The 14,432-nt window shown below is 32.6% G+C and overlaps 1 protein-coding gene across 4 annotated transcripts; it reads left to right on the forward strand.

Moving 5' to 3' along the window:
- The first annotated feature begins 10,477 nt into the window (after nt 1-10,477).
- On the forward strand, nt 10,478-14,038 carry LOC106434048 (WAT1-related protein At4g01440). Of its 4 annotated transcripts, none has more exons than XM_048748153.1 (6): nt 10,478-10,733; nt 10,879-10,941; nt 11,388-11,504; nt 11,608-11,833; nt 12,835-12,986; nt 13,739-14,038. In XM_048748153.1, exons 1-6 carry the CDS (start codon nt 10,549-10,551, stop codon nt 13,911-13,913), a joined length of 918 nt encoding a protein of 305 aa, XP_048604110.1. In that variant the 5' UTR covers nt 10,478-10,548; the 3' UTR covers nt 13,914-14,038. The 4 variants fall into 4 exon arrangements, with proteins under 4 accessions (XP_048604110.1, XP_022552279.2, XP_048604109.1 ...); XM_022696558.2 differs by having other exon boundaries at nt 10,479-10,733; nt 11,608-12,001; XM_048748152.1 differs by having other exon boundaries at nt 10,480-10,733; nt 10,879-10,912; nt 11,383-11,504; nt 11,608-12,001.
- Nucleotides 14,039-14,432: the final 394 nt, after the last annotated feature.

The following is a 14,432-nucleotide window of genomic DNA, read 5'->3' on the forward strand; positions in this document are numbered from 1 at the left end:
TAAAACACACAGAGACTTAAAAATACACATGATATTATTTTAATACAAAATTATATTAAATCTCATATTTACATGTGTTATATACAACTGATAAGGCAACTACAGATTCATATATTTCTAAGTTAATATCATTGGTTTCATAATTGTTTAAAATATCAAAAATAAGCTTAAAATTCCCAAATATGGAAATGGGCTGGCCCATTAGTTAATCAAAACAAAATATAGAAACTGATTAAATACAACTCAAATCGGACAGGCCCGGTATATTACTAACCGTAATTGGCCCAAATTGTGAGTCACGTCAAGTTAGAGATTCGAGATTTACTTATTCCTTAGAGAGGGAAACCCGAGAGTCTTCTTCTTCTTCACTCCACCGCTATCTCTTTGAATCTCATCGCCATGGCTGACCAGAGCAGTTCTTCTACCGGTCGACGTCGGAGATTCAGCGAATTCGACTATTCCTTCGGAGAAAAATATCGTTATCGATCAGAAGTTCCATTCGCATCATTCGAAGAGCGTCTCCAACGAAGCCGGCGTCTATTCCCCAGCACTGTTCCGATCATCAGAGATAAAACTCACTGTTTTCCTAATAAAGAAACCTCTATCGGGTATCGTTGTCTTTCACTCAGAGGCTTTGTGGTCCAAGGTTCTTTAGATCCTAAGGATCGCTCTTTAGATGAGGCGTTCAGGATTATCGATAGCGTAGGATGGGCTTACACTCTGATGCATGTGCATCCATTCTGTCCAAGGGTTGTAAGAGAGTTTATCTCAAACAAACCCTTTGATGATGAAGGTGTTCTTATTCGGGGACATGTGTTCCAGTTTAGCCCTTCGGTGATCGATCGATTGATGATGACACCATCGGTTACTCAGTCTTTTGGGTGGAGGGACGTTGTTCTGAAGCAAGCTATCTCACACCTCATTGGAGGGGAATGCTCTGGATGGACGAGGTTCAATCTTAACGCTTTGCTCAAACCGTTCCAAGCTCTTTATCGTGTGTGTAAACTGAATTGGCTACCAGGTCCTGAGACTGACTTAATGATCAAGAATCGACTACGCCTTCTATATGCTGTGGCCGAACGCAAACCAATTAGCTTTGGCCATCCTGTGTATGATCAAGTAATCGAGATGACCCGCTTGACAGACTCGGACACGAATTTGGTTTTTCCAAACCTCATCTACCAACTCTTGGTGCTTCAACATGAGGTTCCTTTGTTACCAGGTGACGAGGAAGCAATTGGAAGAGGGCTCCCTATCCATGGATTTGCAGAAGACACGAGTGGACGAAGAGGACGTAGGAGGATTAATTAGTGTAGTAGCCATCTGATTTCTTCCTATCTCTATAGTCTTTCATGGTACTTAATTTTTTGTTGTGCCTAATACATCTTCTTTTTGTTATTTCTTTAACGGTTATGTTTTAGTATGGTTTTATTGTCTAAACAAAAAATGTATAAAGTAAATTATTGGCCCCTATGGAATGTGATCAGCGGTGTATTCAAAATCTTTGCGATGTTTTCCCATGTTGAATTTTTGCTCATTTAGTTTTAGATAATGTTGAACCATATCCGAGTCTATGTGCTCTTATGTACGACTTATGTTATATCTTTGCTTTATTCTGTTATGTATTGTGATTTGTGTTTCTTTAGCTCGTGTGGCTAGCAGATGATGAGTCGAATGTATATATAATAGATCTTTTTATCAATTAGCTTGCGTCTGAATCCTCTTCTAATTGGTTATAATCTCAATGACATTTAATTTTTGGTGTAACGTTATTGTCTAAGTTAAAATATTGTTTCGAAATGATATTATTGTCTAAATAAAAATGCCAACACCTATGCGCACCTGCTTCACACTTCAGTCTCCTGTTTCTATCCTCCTCCGTAGCCATAGTTTCAAGCTTCTACAACGAATCTTCTCTTCATAAGGTTGTTCAGTTTAACCCGAACCTGAATTCGAAATGTTTTGTAAGAAAGTCTTCAATGATCCATACATCTGTTGTGTCATTGCACACATGAGTAAAAGAAGTGAAAGTTATGACAGAGCTGTCCAAATATCCCACAACAGACAATTACTTGCCAAGCACACTATGGCAAAATCTATCTATGATACTTAACATCCTACCACAAGAAAAAACTGCATTTTAGTATTCAATGACATACGGTAGATGCTACAAATTTTGTGATTTAATCTAGCAATATAAAACAATATAATTCAGCATTTCATAATAGCAGCTTATGTACTTTAAATATACATATGAGCACAAAAAAATTTAAACTTTATTAAAAGCAGAGTATTTTAATATCCATTATATATTAAAGTATGATTACTAAAAAACAAATGTAAACATTTTTTTCTTTTTACCATCTTTTAAACTAATATCTTTTGACTAATATAAACTTTAGCTATGTTGACATATAAAATAAAATACAAAATACGAGTTAATGTTTTTCCAAACAGACCATTATAAACTTCCGAAGGAAATGCTTTGATTTTACGAATTTGTTATAAAAAAATGTCAAATGATAGTGGTGATTTTGATGTTATATTTGATGTTAAAGCTTTCTCCATTAAACAATAAGATAGTGATGGTGGATAGATGAGAACAAGAGATTGTAATACAATATTATACATTGTTTTTTTAAGAATTGGAAATACATATAATATATTTCAATATAGTTTCCACTTCCACCATTTTCAGAAGTATTTTGATTAAATATTTTATTCACAGATTTACACTCCCAACATATCAACCAAACGATGATACAAACAAATAAATGGGACTTACACAGAGTTTTTTACCCAGCTAACCAGGTATAAACCTTTTTATATATATGACCATGGTTTTGTATTTACGTAAATTTAAACTAACTAACTTATTCCTAAACCAATTTCAGACTGTTTCTTCCTTATGAACCACATTGCAACTTCTGATCTCCAACAGACTTAATCTCATTCTTACATTATTTATTTTTACTTAGCTACCCTTTTTGTTTTTAAAAATTGAATAACTCGATATTCACCAATTTTCCGAACATTTTGGAAAATACAATGCCCCCATTCCAGAACCCAAAAAAAATTCATTGAACTTATAATCGGAGATAAACTATCAACAGACTTTTCCGCGCGTAGCGGGGAGAGAGGATCTAGTTACTTTTAAAAGCAGAACACAACAGATCCAAATACATTCCCCAAAACATATGAAAATTGTTTAAGAAAGTAACGTAGAATCCTCCATTTCAAGGCTTTAGCTACAGAACTTGTACATACGTTTAGTGAATTTTAGACTGTGCAAACGTCTCAGTGTTGGCAATAAGCTTAAACTTAACTTGGAGGCTAAGTTACAAGAAACCTAATTAAATTAGAAAAAGGAAAGTGTGTTTTCCTAATGAGTTTAGGAAATATAATCTCTATATAAGGAGATGCTAATATGTAGCAAACTTATGAGTTTTAGAGATTGTATGTGTGAGCTTAAGTTTTGAGTTAGTTTATTAAGCATTAAAGGAGTAATGAGAAGAAGGTATGGGAAGTCATTAAAGCTAGACACTTGGGAGCTGATCGAGTAAAGAAGCTCGATTACAAATCCTAATGGCCGAGTTTGAGCGACTTAAGATGAAAGATACGGACACGATTGAAAATTTTGTTGGAAGATTATCAGAGATCGCATCAAAATCTGCAGCGTTAGGAGAAAATATTGAAGAACCAAAGTTGGTTAAGAAATTTCTTCAGTGTATTCCCCGAAAAAATACATAAATATAGTTGCGTCTCTTGAACAGGTCCTAGATCTTAAAACTACAAGCTTCGAAGACATCATTGGACGTTTGAAAGCTTATGAAGAACGAGTATGCGAGGATGAGGAAGAGAACCAAAACAATCAAAACAAACTTTATGTATGCAAACATGGAAGCTTCTCAAGCTCAGCCGTATTGGGACTACAATGGAGACAATAGGAACAGAGGTCGAGGGGGACGTTCTTGGAACAGAGGACGGGGACGAGGACGTTAGTATCGAGATTACAGTCACATTTATTTTTCGATAATCACTTGTTTTAGATGTGACAAGAACGGCCACTTTGCTGCAAATTGCCCGAACATGTTACTTAAACTGCAAGAGGCTTATGAAACCAGAGAGGACATGGATGACACACAAGAAGCAGACAGACTACTAAATACTAATGCATGAAGTTCTATACCTGAACGAGAATAAAATAAAACCGCAAGAGTTTGAGTCAAGTAAGGATAGTGATAAGATATGGTATCTCGACAATGGCGCGAGTAATTATATGACAGGATATCGACAAGTACTTCACTAAGATCGATAAAACCATAAAGGGAAAAGTACGTTTTGGAGACGACTTGAGAATTGATATTAAAGGGAAGGGATCAATCAATTTTGTGAGTGAAAATGGAAGTAAACGTGTTCTCACCGATGTCTACTACATTCCGGAGCTGAGGAGTAACATAATCAGTCTTGGACAAGCCACTGAAGCTGGATGTGAAGTAAGAATGAAAGATAACTACCTCATCCTACACGACAAAGACGGGAACCTCATCACAAAAGCGAGCAGAGCTAGAAACCGACTCTACAAGGTAACTATGAATACTGTCGACGCAAAGTGCTTTCAAGTGCAGCAAGAGAGCGAGTACACACGATGGCATGCACGACTTGGGCATATTGGAATGGATTCCATGAAAGCTATGATAAGAAAAGAACTGGTCGAGGGAATGCCACACATTAATGTAGAGAAGGAAACATGCGAGTCTTGTTTGCTTGGGAAACAAGTAAGTCAAGGGTTTCCGAAAGCAACTCAATACGGAGCATCACAAGTACTTAAACTCATTCACTACTTAAACTCATTCACGGCGATCTTTGCGGACCCAATACACCTCCCACTGCGTCAAAGAATCGCTATATATTCATACTGATCGATGATCATTCACGCTACATGTGGTCGGTTCTGTTGAAAGAAAAAGGGCAAGCGTTTGAAAAGTTCAAGCGGTTCAAAGCAATGGTGGAGGATGAAAGATGACAATCAAAAGACTAAGAACCGATAGGGGAGGTGAGTTTACTTCAAACAAGTTCAAAGATTTCTGCGAGACATCAGGAATACAAAGACACATGACAGCTCCGTATACGCCTCAACAAAACGGGGTGGTAGAGAGACGAAACCAAACTCTAATGGAGATGACTAGGAGCATATTAAAGCACATGAAGATACTAATTACCTATGGGGAGAAGCTGTGAGACATGCTACCTACATTATAAACAAAGTTGCGACGAAAACTCTTTGTGATCAAATGCCATACGAGGTCTTTAAAGGAAGAAAGCCTAATATAAAGCACTTACGAGTTTTTGGATGCATTGGCTACACAAAAACTCATATGCCTAATCTGAAGAAGTTGGACGATAGAACAAGAACACTGGTGCATCTAGGAACTGAACCTGGATCGAAGGCATAAAGGATGTTTGATCCAACTATGAGAAAGATAGTAGTGAGCATAGACGTTATATTCGATGAAAACAAGAGCTGGCAGTGGGGTTGTATGCCTGATGAACGCTAACAGGAACCAGGGATGTTCAAACTTACATTGTAAGAGTATGGAAACCAAGGTATGAGAGAGATAGAAGATGAAACTGAAGATGAAAGATCGAACAGCAATCAAACATCATCAGTCGACAATGATCTGTGAAGAAGAAGAAATAGAAGACATACATCTGAGAAGATCAAATAGGGTCAGCAAAGCACCGGCTTATCTCGATGACTATATATTTAGCAGAGATAGAGGGAGAACGCCTCTTGTTGATCATTCACGAAGAACCATGGAGCTTTAAGGATGCAGTCGAAGAAAAGGTATGGCGAGACGCGTGAAGAGATGACATTGCATCGATTTAGAAAAATAAAACGTGGACACTAGTCGACTTACCGAAAGGCTCCAAAGCTATAGGTTTGAAGTGGATATTCAATATCAAAAGAAATTCAGATGGGAGCATAAAAAAATACAAATCAAGACTTGTTGCAAAGGGATATACTCAAAGACATGGCATTGATTTTGAAGAAGTTTTTGCTCCGGTTGATCGTATTGAAACCATCAGATTCATCATCGCTTTAGCAGCATCACACGGCTGGGAAGTCCATCACTTGGATGTCAAAACTGCGTTCCTTCACGGCGATCTAAAAGAAGATGTCTATGTGGCTCAACCGGAGGGTTTCGAAGTGAATGGAAGCGAAACACAAGGTATACAAACTACACAAAGCGTTATATGGTTTGAAACTCCACGAGCCTGGAATGAGAAGTTAAATCGAGTTCTTGAAGATTTGGGATTTGTGAAGTGCTCAAAAGAGCCATCCTTATACCGCAAGCGAGAGAAAGAGAGCATGTTACTGTTTGCAGTGTATGTTGATGACCTTCTCATCACAGGATCGAAGTTAAAGTCAATTTGTGATTTCAAGTGGGAGATGTCTAAAATCTTTGAGCTGAGTGACTTAGGTTTATTAACATACTATCTAGGCATTGAGGTACGACAGAGCAGTGAGGGTATCACGTTGAACCAAGAGAACTACACAAAGAAGATCTTAAGTGAAGGAGGATGGACGACTGCAATCAAGTACATGCACCAATGGAGTTTGGTTTGAAACTATCCAAGGCACCAGAGGAACAGAGCGTTGATGCAACTGAATACAGGCGCATGATTGGCTGCCTTCGATACATGATCCATACACGTCCAGACCTTTCATTCTGTGTTGGTTTACTCAGTCAGTATATGCATGAACCTAAGACATCGCATGCTGCAGCCTTGAAACAAATCCTTCGGTATCTAAAGGGTACCACTGCGTATGGACTCATATACAAGCGAAGTGACCGAAGGCAACTCATAGGATATAGAGACAGTGGACACAATATTGATGAAGATGATGGAAGAAGCACTACTGGCCATATCTTTTACTTGAATGAATTTCCTATCTCATGGTGTTCACAGAAGCAAGAAACAGTAGCTCTATCATCATGTGAATCAGAGTTTATGGCAGCTATGGAAGCAACCAAACAAGCAATCTGGTTACAAGAGCTACTTGAGGAGATAATCGAGAAGCCTATTGAGAAGACAATCATCTACATCGACAACAAATCCGCGATAGCTCTTACTAAGAATTCAGTGTTTCACGGACGCAGCAAACACATACATAAAATGTATCACTACATACGAGAGTGTGTTGAGAACGAACAAATAGAAGTTCATCATCTTCCAGGAACCGAGCAAAAGGCAAATATCCTAACCAAGGCACTTGGTCGAATTAAGTTTAAAGAATGCAAGAGTTGGTTGGAGTTCAAGAAATAGAAGAAGATAACTTTAAGATTAAAGGGGAAAATGTTGGCAATAAGCTTAAAGTTAACTTGGAGGCTAAGTTACAAGAAACGTAATTAAGTTACAAAAAGGAAAGTGTGTTTTCCTAATGAGTTTAGAAAATATAATTTCTATATAAGGAGATGTTATTGTGTAGCATAACTTATGAGTTTTAGAGATTGTGTGTGTTAACTTAAGTTTTTAGTTAGTTTCTTAAGCATTAATAAAGTGAGTTTTTTATTGAGATCATATATTCTTGTGAATTCATACTTTTGAGTTATAACAATATGCAGTAGCTAATACGAAAACATGTTGGATCGCAACCAATATATGACCAATAGCGTGAATTTTGGATTTCACTACAGAACTATGGTTTGTAATAAAAGAACTAATCAGTGTTAACAATAGTCCAGCGATTTTGGTTTTTGAAACCGAATTTTTGGTTTTTGGCTAACCGAAATGTTTATAAGTCATTTCGAAATTAACCGAATAACATTTTGTTTCGATTATTGGTAAATTTTGGTTTTTAATTTCAAAACGAAAAACAACCAAATTTTGTCTTTTCTTTAATTTTTTTGAAAATTCGGTTTAAATTGGTTAAAACTGGGTATTCAATTACCTTGGTAAATTTAATTGATTATTGGTTAACATTGGTATAATTTTGGTATAAACCGGTATCGTTTTGGTATAATTTTTTCCTTAAAAAAGTAGTAATTCGGTTAACTTTTCGTATTGTTAAACCAAACAAAACCGTAAACCGAATTGTAGCTTTCCGAACCAAACAAAACTCAAAACCAAAAGCGAACTAAAAACCAAAAATTCTGGTTCTATTCGGCCTGTTCGGTTCGAACTCCGAAGGACTATTAACACCCTTCTGGTTAAATGGTATAAATCCAAGTCAACTTTGTCTGTTTCTTATGGTTACAAAGTAACCTTTACTACTATATTTTTAATTTTTAATAACAGCTAGAAACCATCGACAACAGAATATGTCCAATTAAGGGGAATCAAAGTTAGAAAAATACCACTATAGTTTGTTTGTATATAAGTAGAATGGAGAATAGTTTCATTAGAGCAGCTCAAAAAGAAGAAGAAAGAATATTTGAGAATTAGTATTCTATAACCATCAAAAATATAATTTAATATATGACCATAGCAACAATATGGCTAGAATAAGTTAAAAAAAAACAATATGGCTAGAATATACAGCATATTTTATTTGATATTACATTATTTATTTTTAATCGATCAAAATCTTTAAACAGTTTTGTTTTTTTCTCTTTTTTTATTTTTTCTTCTTCTTTCTCCTCTAATTTTATTTGATTTATATAGTTTTAACTAATTACGTTTTCATGTTTTAAAAAACAGTTAGTTGAAAATTCCATAGTCAAGTTAGTATATAAAAATTATAAAAGAAAGCATGTTTAATTTATTTTAAACAAACATATTTGATATGTCAATTAAATTACAAAAATAGTAAAATAGCTGAACAATAATACTATAGGACGAAAAATGAATAAACTTAAATGCAAAAATATACTATATTAAATAGAGTGTTTTTGTTCAACCTAGTTAAAATTTAAAATGTACAGAACAGATTAGAAAATAACTTGTTTATTTTCTTTTTATTAGTAATACTTATTATTATGAGATATATAGTCAATGATATACATGTTCTTGTAAGTGCGAAAACTACATAATATTCATACTTATTGTTAATAAAAACTTTATAGTTGTTAGGAAAATATGTGAAAAACTAAAATATCAGCGTTTATAGTTATTTATTAAAAAGATACCTGATACAGTTTATTCTGTTAATAGTTATTGAATTGTTCCATTATTTTATTACTTAAGAGATTTTCCAATGCTTTCTATAGAAGGGCTAGCACCTACGTCAATATCACTTGACTAATTCAAGGAAAGATATTCGGCATGCAAGACTAAAGAGAGTTAAAGATTTTTGTAGGATAAGGAAACAAAGAAGAGAATCATTTCTTTTACAGAATATTATTTTATTCTAAAACAGTGAACAAAAACTCTCTGTACATAAACTGCTCCAGACTTTTTTCGATGCTGCGCGCCAGTGGCTTTCTAATCACTGGAGCTGAGATTTCTTTTCCAATAATCTTTTTTTGTTTTTCATTTTCCAGTATTACGGTTCTAGGATATTTTTTGTTTTTCGTCAGCTTTTGTAATTATAGATATATTCGTTTTGCTTTGATATTTGTAACAGTGGTTATTGCAGATTATCTTTTGGGTTCTAAAGCAAATTTCTTAGAAGAGATTTCTTTCGGATAACCTTAACCAAAAAAATTATCTGTTTTTATGTTAAGAACTTTTAACATGTAGGCATTAAAAGTGATTGTAGTCTTTGGTGATGCGGGAAATCACTTTGATTGTAAAAAAAACGTGGAATACGATTATTGTGATATCACTATATTGGTAACATCTAACCAAATTTCGGTATGGACTTTATCATTAATTTCAATTGTAGTCGTATTGATTATCATTAATTTCAATTATAGTCGTATTGAAATAATATTTTCAAATGGGTTAGATTGTTTTTCTTGTTGTGGCTTTCTTGATACAATAAATCATATTAACTTTATGTTAGGGCATGATTAATGCAATTTGTTTAGGGATGGTCTCTGAGCGAATATAATGACGTCTCTTAGCTTTTAACTAAAAAAAACTAAGAAACGTCTTATATCTTTTATTTAGGAGATGTCTCTTAGTTTTTTTAGTTAAAAGCTAAGAGACGTCTCTTATATTCGCTAAAAGATCCTCCATAAGGCCATGATTAACTTCAATCTCTTAACTGAGATTCTTAACTTCGGGTGAGAGACGATTTTTAGCTTTTAACTAAGAAAAGGTAAGAACCGTCTTTTAAATAAGAGATATAAAAAACTTTTCTTAATCGAAAAATGTAAAAAAAAAAAAAATGTCAAATCATGAGTTAAGAACCCCAAATTAGAGACCGAGTTATTATGCTCTAAAAGATCAGAATTAATCATGGTTTTACGGTCTTTGATAGATTTTTTTTTTTTTTGAGCAACACGGTCTTTGATAGATAATATAAAGAAAAGAACTTTTAGATGAAAAAAAAAATCTCTTTGTATATATATACCAGTTTCTTCCATCAATCAATCACTCACACACAAAACCGCTTAGAGAGTGAGAAAGGTGAGAGTTAAGTACTAATAATTAAGAATGAGTTACTGCGACGGTAAATGGACGCCTGTAATTATTATGATTACCATTAATTCGGCGCTGGGTTTAGGTAATGCTATGGTGAAAAAGGTTCTCGATGGTGGTTTTAATCATATGGTTATCGAAACATATCGGCTCGCTATTTCTACCGTATGTTTGGCACCCATCGCATTTTTCTGGGAACGGTAAAGTATTATATTCATTAACTTTGTTATTAATATAGTTTTTTTTTGATTGTTAACTTACCAAAGCTAAAAAAAAAAAAAAAAAAAAAAAAAAAAAAAAAAAAACTTACCAAAGCTAATTCTTTATTTTCATTATTTTTCTTAGGAAAACAAGACCGAAACTGACGCTCAACATCTTGGTTCAGCTTTTCTTCAGTGCTCTTATTGGATTCGTTTTTTAATTTTTTTTTTTATAAAATTGAGCTGAGAACTTCTAATAGTTGTAGGAATAATTATATTTTTGGTGTAAATGTTAAATTCATACCAGGCTATTCTGTTTTTTTTATATACAAAGTATGTGGTTTCTCACTTACTAAAAAATAATTATGTTTTTTTAAGAACAATATGATTTTCTCTTGAAAAACAAAAAAAAAACGAAATGAACTATTTATGATTATCAAGAAATTAATTAGGATTTATGATTTACAATTTATGGTTTACCTGATAAAACCAATCGAAATTAAATTTAGACTTTTTTGAATTTCAAAGGAGAAAACTGTTTTTCTTTTAAATATAAAGTCCACTCTACTTTCATAATTTACCGTTTTTGAATTCTATTCTAGCTAATTAATAATTTTATTGATTGAATGTCGTTGTATTTTTTTGGTAGTTTAGGGCAAGTTTGACTCAATATTTCTTCCTAATGGGGCTATCGTACACATCGGCTACGTTAGCATGCGCCTTTATTAGCATGTCACCTGCGGTTACATTCGTCATGTCTTTAATATTCAGGTGATTTTTTTTGTTTTTGGCATCAATTAATATTAAATGCATAATATGTCGATCATAACCTTACAAATTATATATAACACATAAACCAATTGTTTGGGCGTAGGGTAGAGAAGCTAAACATAAAAAGCAAAGCAGGTGTAGGGATGGTGATGGGCACTTTGATATGCATTGGAGGAGCTTTTATACAAACAACGTACAAAGGTGTACCCTTGACAAAACTTCACAAACTAGATCTATTGACGAACAATGGACCCGCATTGAAACCCGAGAAATGGATCACCGGATGTGTGCTTCTCTTCGCGGGTAGTAGCTGCTTCGGGTCGTGGATGGTAATACAATCCAAAGTGAACGACAAATACCCTTGTCAATACTCAAGTACTGTTATATTATCTTTCTTCGGTACCATCCAATGTGCCCTTTTAAGCCTCATCAAATCTAGAGATATCAAGGGTTGGATTCTCACAGATAAACTAGATATCATGACCATTATTTATGCAGTAAGTTTCTTTTAATGAAAAATATGGTATTATATATATATATATATATATATATATATATATATCTGCATCAGTTATTTTCTTAGTAATAAGGAATGGTGGTAAGAAACTAGTAAAATAATTGTTTTATGACTGCTAACTTATAAAATGGTATCAAATCTTTTATAAGACCATATATTATATATATATATATATATATATATATATATATATATATATATACAGTAGAACCTCTATAAATTAATACTCAATAAATTATAATTTCTTTAAATCAATAAATTTCGTCGGTCCCAACTTAAGCTGGTTCAAAATTTGACACAAATCGATAAAATAATAAGATAATATTTTTTTTAGAAACTTTTATGTGACTATATGGTCCCATTAAATTATAAATTAATAATTTATATGTATACATATTTTAAATAAGTAAGAACCTATTATTATATTATTTGTTTTATATTCACAATGAAATTATCTTTATACTTTCTTAACACTTAATATATTTTTGATAAGATTTAGTAATATTTAATCTACAACCACATTTAAGTTCTATGCAATGTATATTATATACACCAAATAATATAATAAAATTAATATAAATGTCAAATTTAAAAAATAACAATTAATATTTATACACTAAAATCAAATATTTTTCTTAACTTAGAATAAATATATCTTTAAATAAGAAATCTAAATAAGAAAATTTCTGTAAATTAATACATCTATAGATTAATAAAATTTTAAAGTCCCATTATTATTATTTTATAGAGGTTTTACTGTGTATATATATATATATATATATATATATATAACAACTTCACAATGTGCTGTAGGGAGCGGTAGCACAAGGAATATGCACGGTGGGAACATCATGGTGCATCAGAAAGAGAGGACCTACATTTACTTCTGTTTTTACTCCGGTGGGGCTTATCTTCGCAACCCTATTTGATTTCTCGATCCTTCATCGTCAAATTTGTATGGGAAGGTACGTCGACTTGCACACACACGGTGTATATATATACAATAACAACTATATAAGTTTATTTTATAAATTAATGAAACATTATAATTTTATATTTAAAAAAAAATAGATGAATTTCAGAAAGGAAAATTTGTGCAAGTTCAAAATATTATAAATTAATAAATATCAGAGTCCCGCCATTATTAATTTTATATTTTTTTTGTTGGAAAATTCTATTAAATTGTCTTTTAAATTTTTGTCGGCAAAAGAGCCCACAAAGAGAAAAATCACGAGAAAGTGTTTCATTAAAATGGCAGAAAACTCTTCAATTTATTGTTTTATAGATATATAAATATAAATAATTATTTAAATAAATAATAATAAAAAAAAAATTTATAGTTTTTGAGTTATATGTTTTCAAATTCAATCTTTTTATTTTAATCTTTTGACTATTTTTTATTTTTTTTAAATTTTTCGTTTTAAAATTCAAAAATTCCTTTTGAAACTATTTAAAAAAAATATTTGAATATTTATTTATTTTTAAAACATTTAAATCCCAATCTCAAACCTCCACCTCTTAACTCTAGACTTTAAACTCTAAATATAAATTAGTTAACCTTATTAATATAAGTGTATATTTACTATTTAAAGAAATCTCTTTTGTCATTTTCCACTTTGGGGGCTCTCTTGGTGAAAAAAAATAAAAAGATTATCCTAGAGAATTTCTCTTATATATTACGCATGGATTTGAATGTGAATGTTCTTTATATGTGTAGTGTTATTGGATCTGGGATTGTGATCTTCGGACTATACATATTCTTGCTGGGAAAGGTCAAGCAAATGAAGGGAGATGGTGCAAAGAAGTTACCTTCTCATTTTGGCGAAGAAGAAAGGGAAGATGATGAACAATACAAAAAGAGTCATCTTATGGTTGTTCCAATGACTCCTTGATATATATAATAAGAATTTTCTCGTTTGTTCCTCAATTTGTACATTTATGTTTGAAAGTATCGATTTCAAACATCAAACCCAACCAAGGCTCTTATCAATTTGGTTCAAGAAATTAGCTTTTTGAATTCTATGTTAATCTCAATAGTTGCATCATAAAGACATAAACTGAGCCCATCTATTGGTGAATTACATGGCAATGCATCAAAAGACTAGTCAACCAGTTGCTTCTTCTTTATCTTTTGGGCCTCACAAGTTGATGCTTAGTGTATATTTTTTCTGTATCTACTTTAGTTTAAGTTTGTATTGAAGTATTTATACATTGATTTTTTGGTTTAGATTTTCTCATACCCACTGATTAACTTCTGAATACCTATATGTATTATATTTTCATTCTAATTTTATATGCTATTATATTCAAAATTTCTTGTATTTTCATTCTACTGTGCCACTATGCCACCACCTTTTATAGAAATAATAAAGAACTAGTTTTTTGGTGCAACTTATAGAAATATTAAAGCA

This window comes from Brassica napus, chromosome C2 (genome assembly GCF_020379485.1).
Source record: "Brassica napus cultivar Da-Ae chromosome C2, Da-Ae, whole genome shotgun sequence".
Lineage (NCBI taxonomy): Eukaryota > Viridiplantae > Streptophyta > Magnoliopsida > Brassicales > Brassicaceae > Brassica > Brassica napus.

Bases quoted from the DNA above. Each gene is read 5' to 3' on its own strand.
- LOC106434048 (XM_022696558.2), top strand. From the start codon at position 10,549: ATGAGTTACTGCGACGGTAAATGGACGCCTGTAATTATTATGATTACC. The intron at 10,734-10,878 runs GTAAAGTATTAT...TATTTTTCTTAG, and splicing joins ATCGCATTTTTCTGGGAACG to GAAAACAAGACCGAAACTGA. The intron at 12,002-12,834 runs GTAAGTTTCTTT...AATGTGCTGTAG, and splicing joins TCATGACCATTATTTATGCA to GGAGCGGTAGCACAAGGAAT.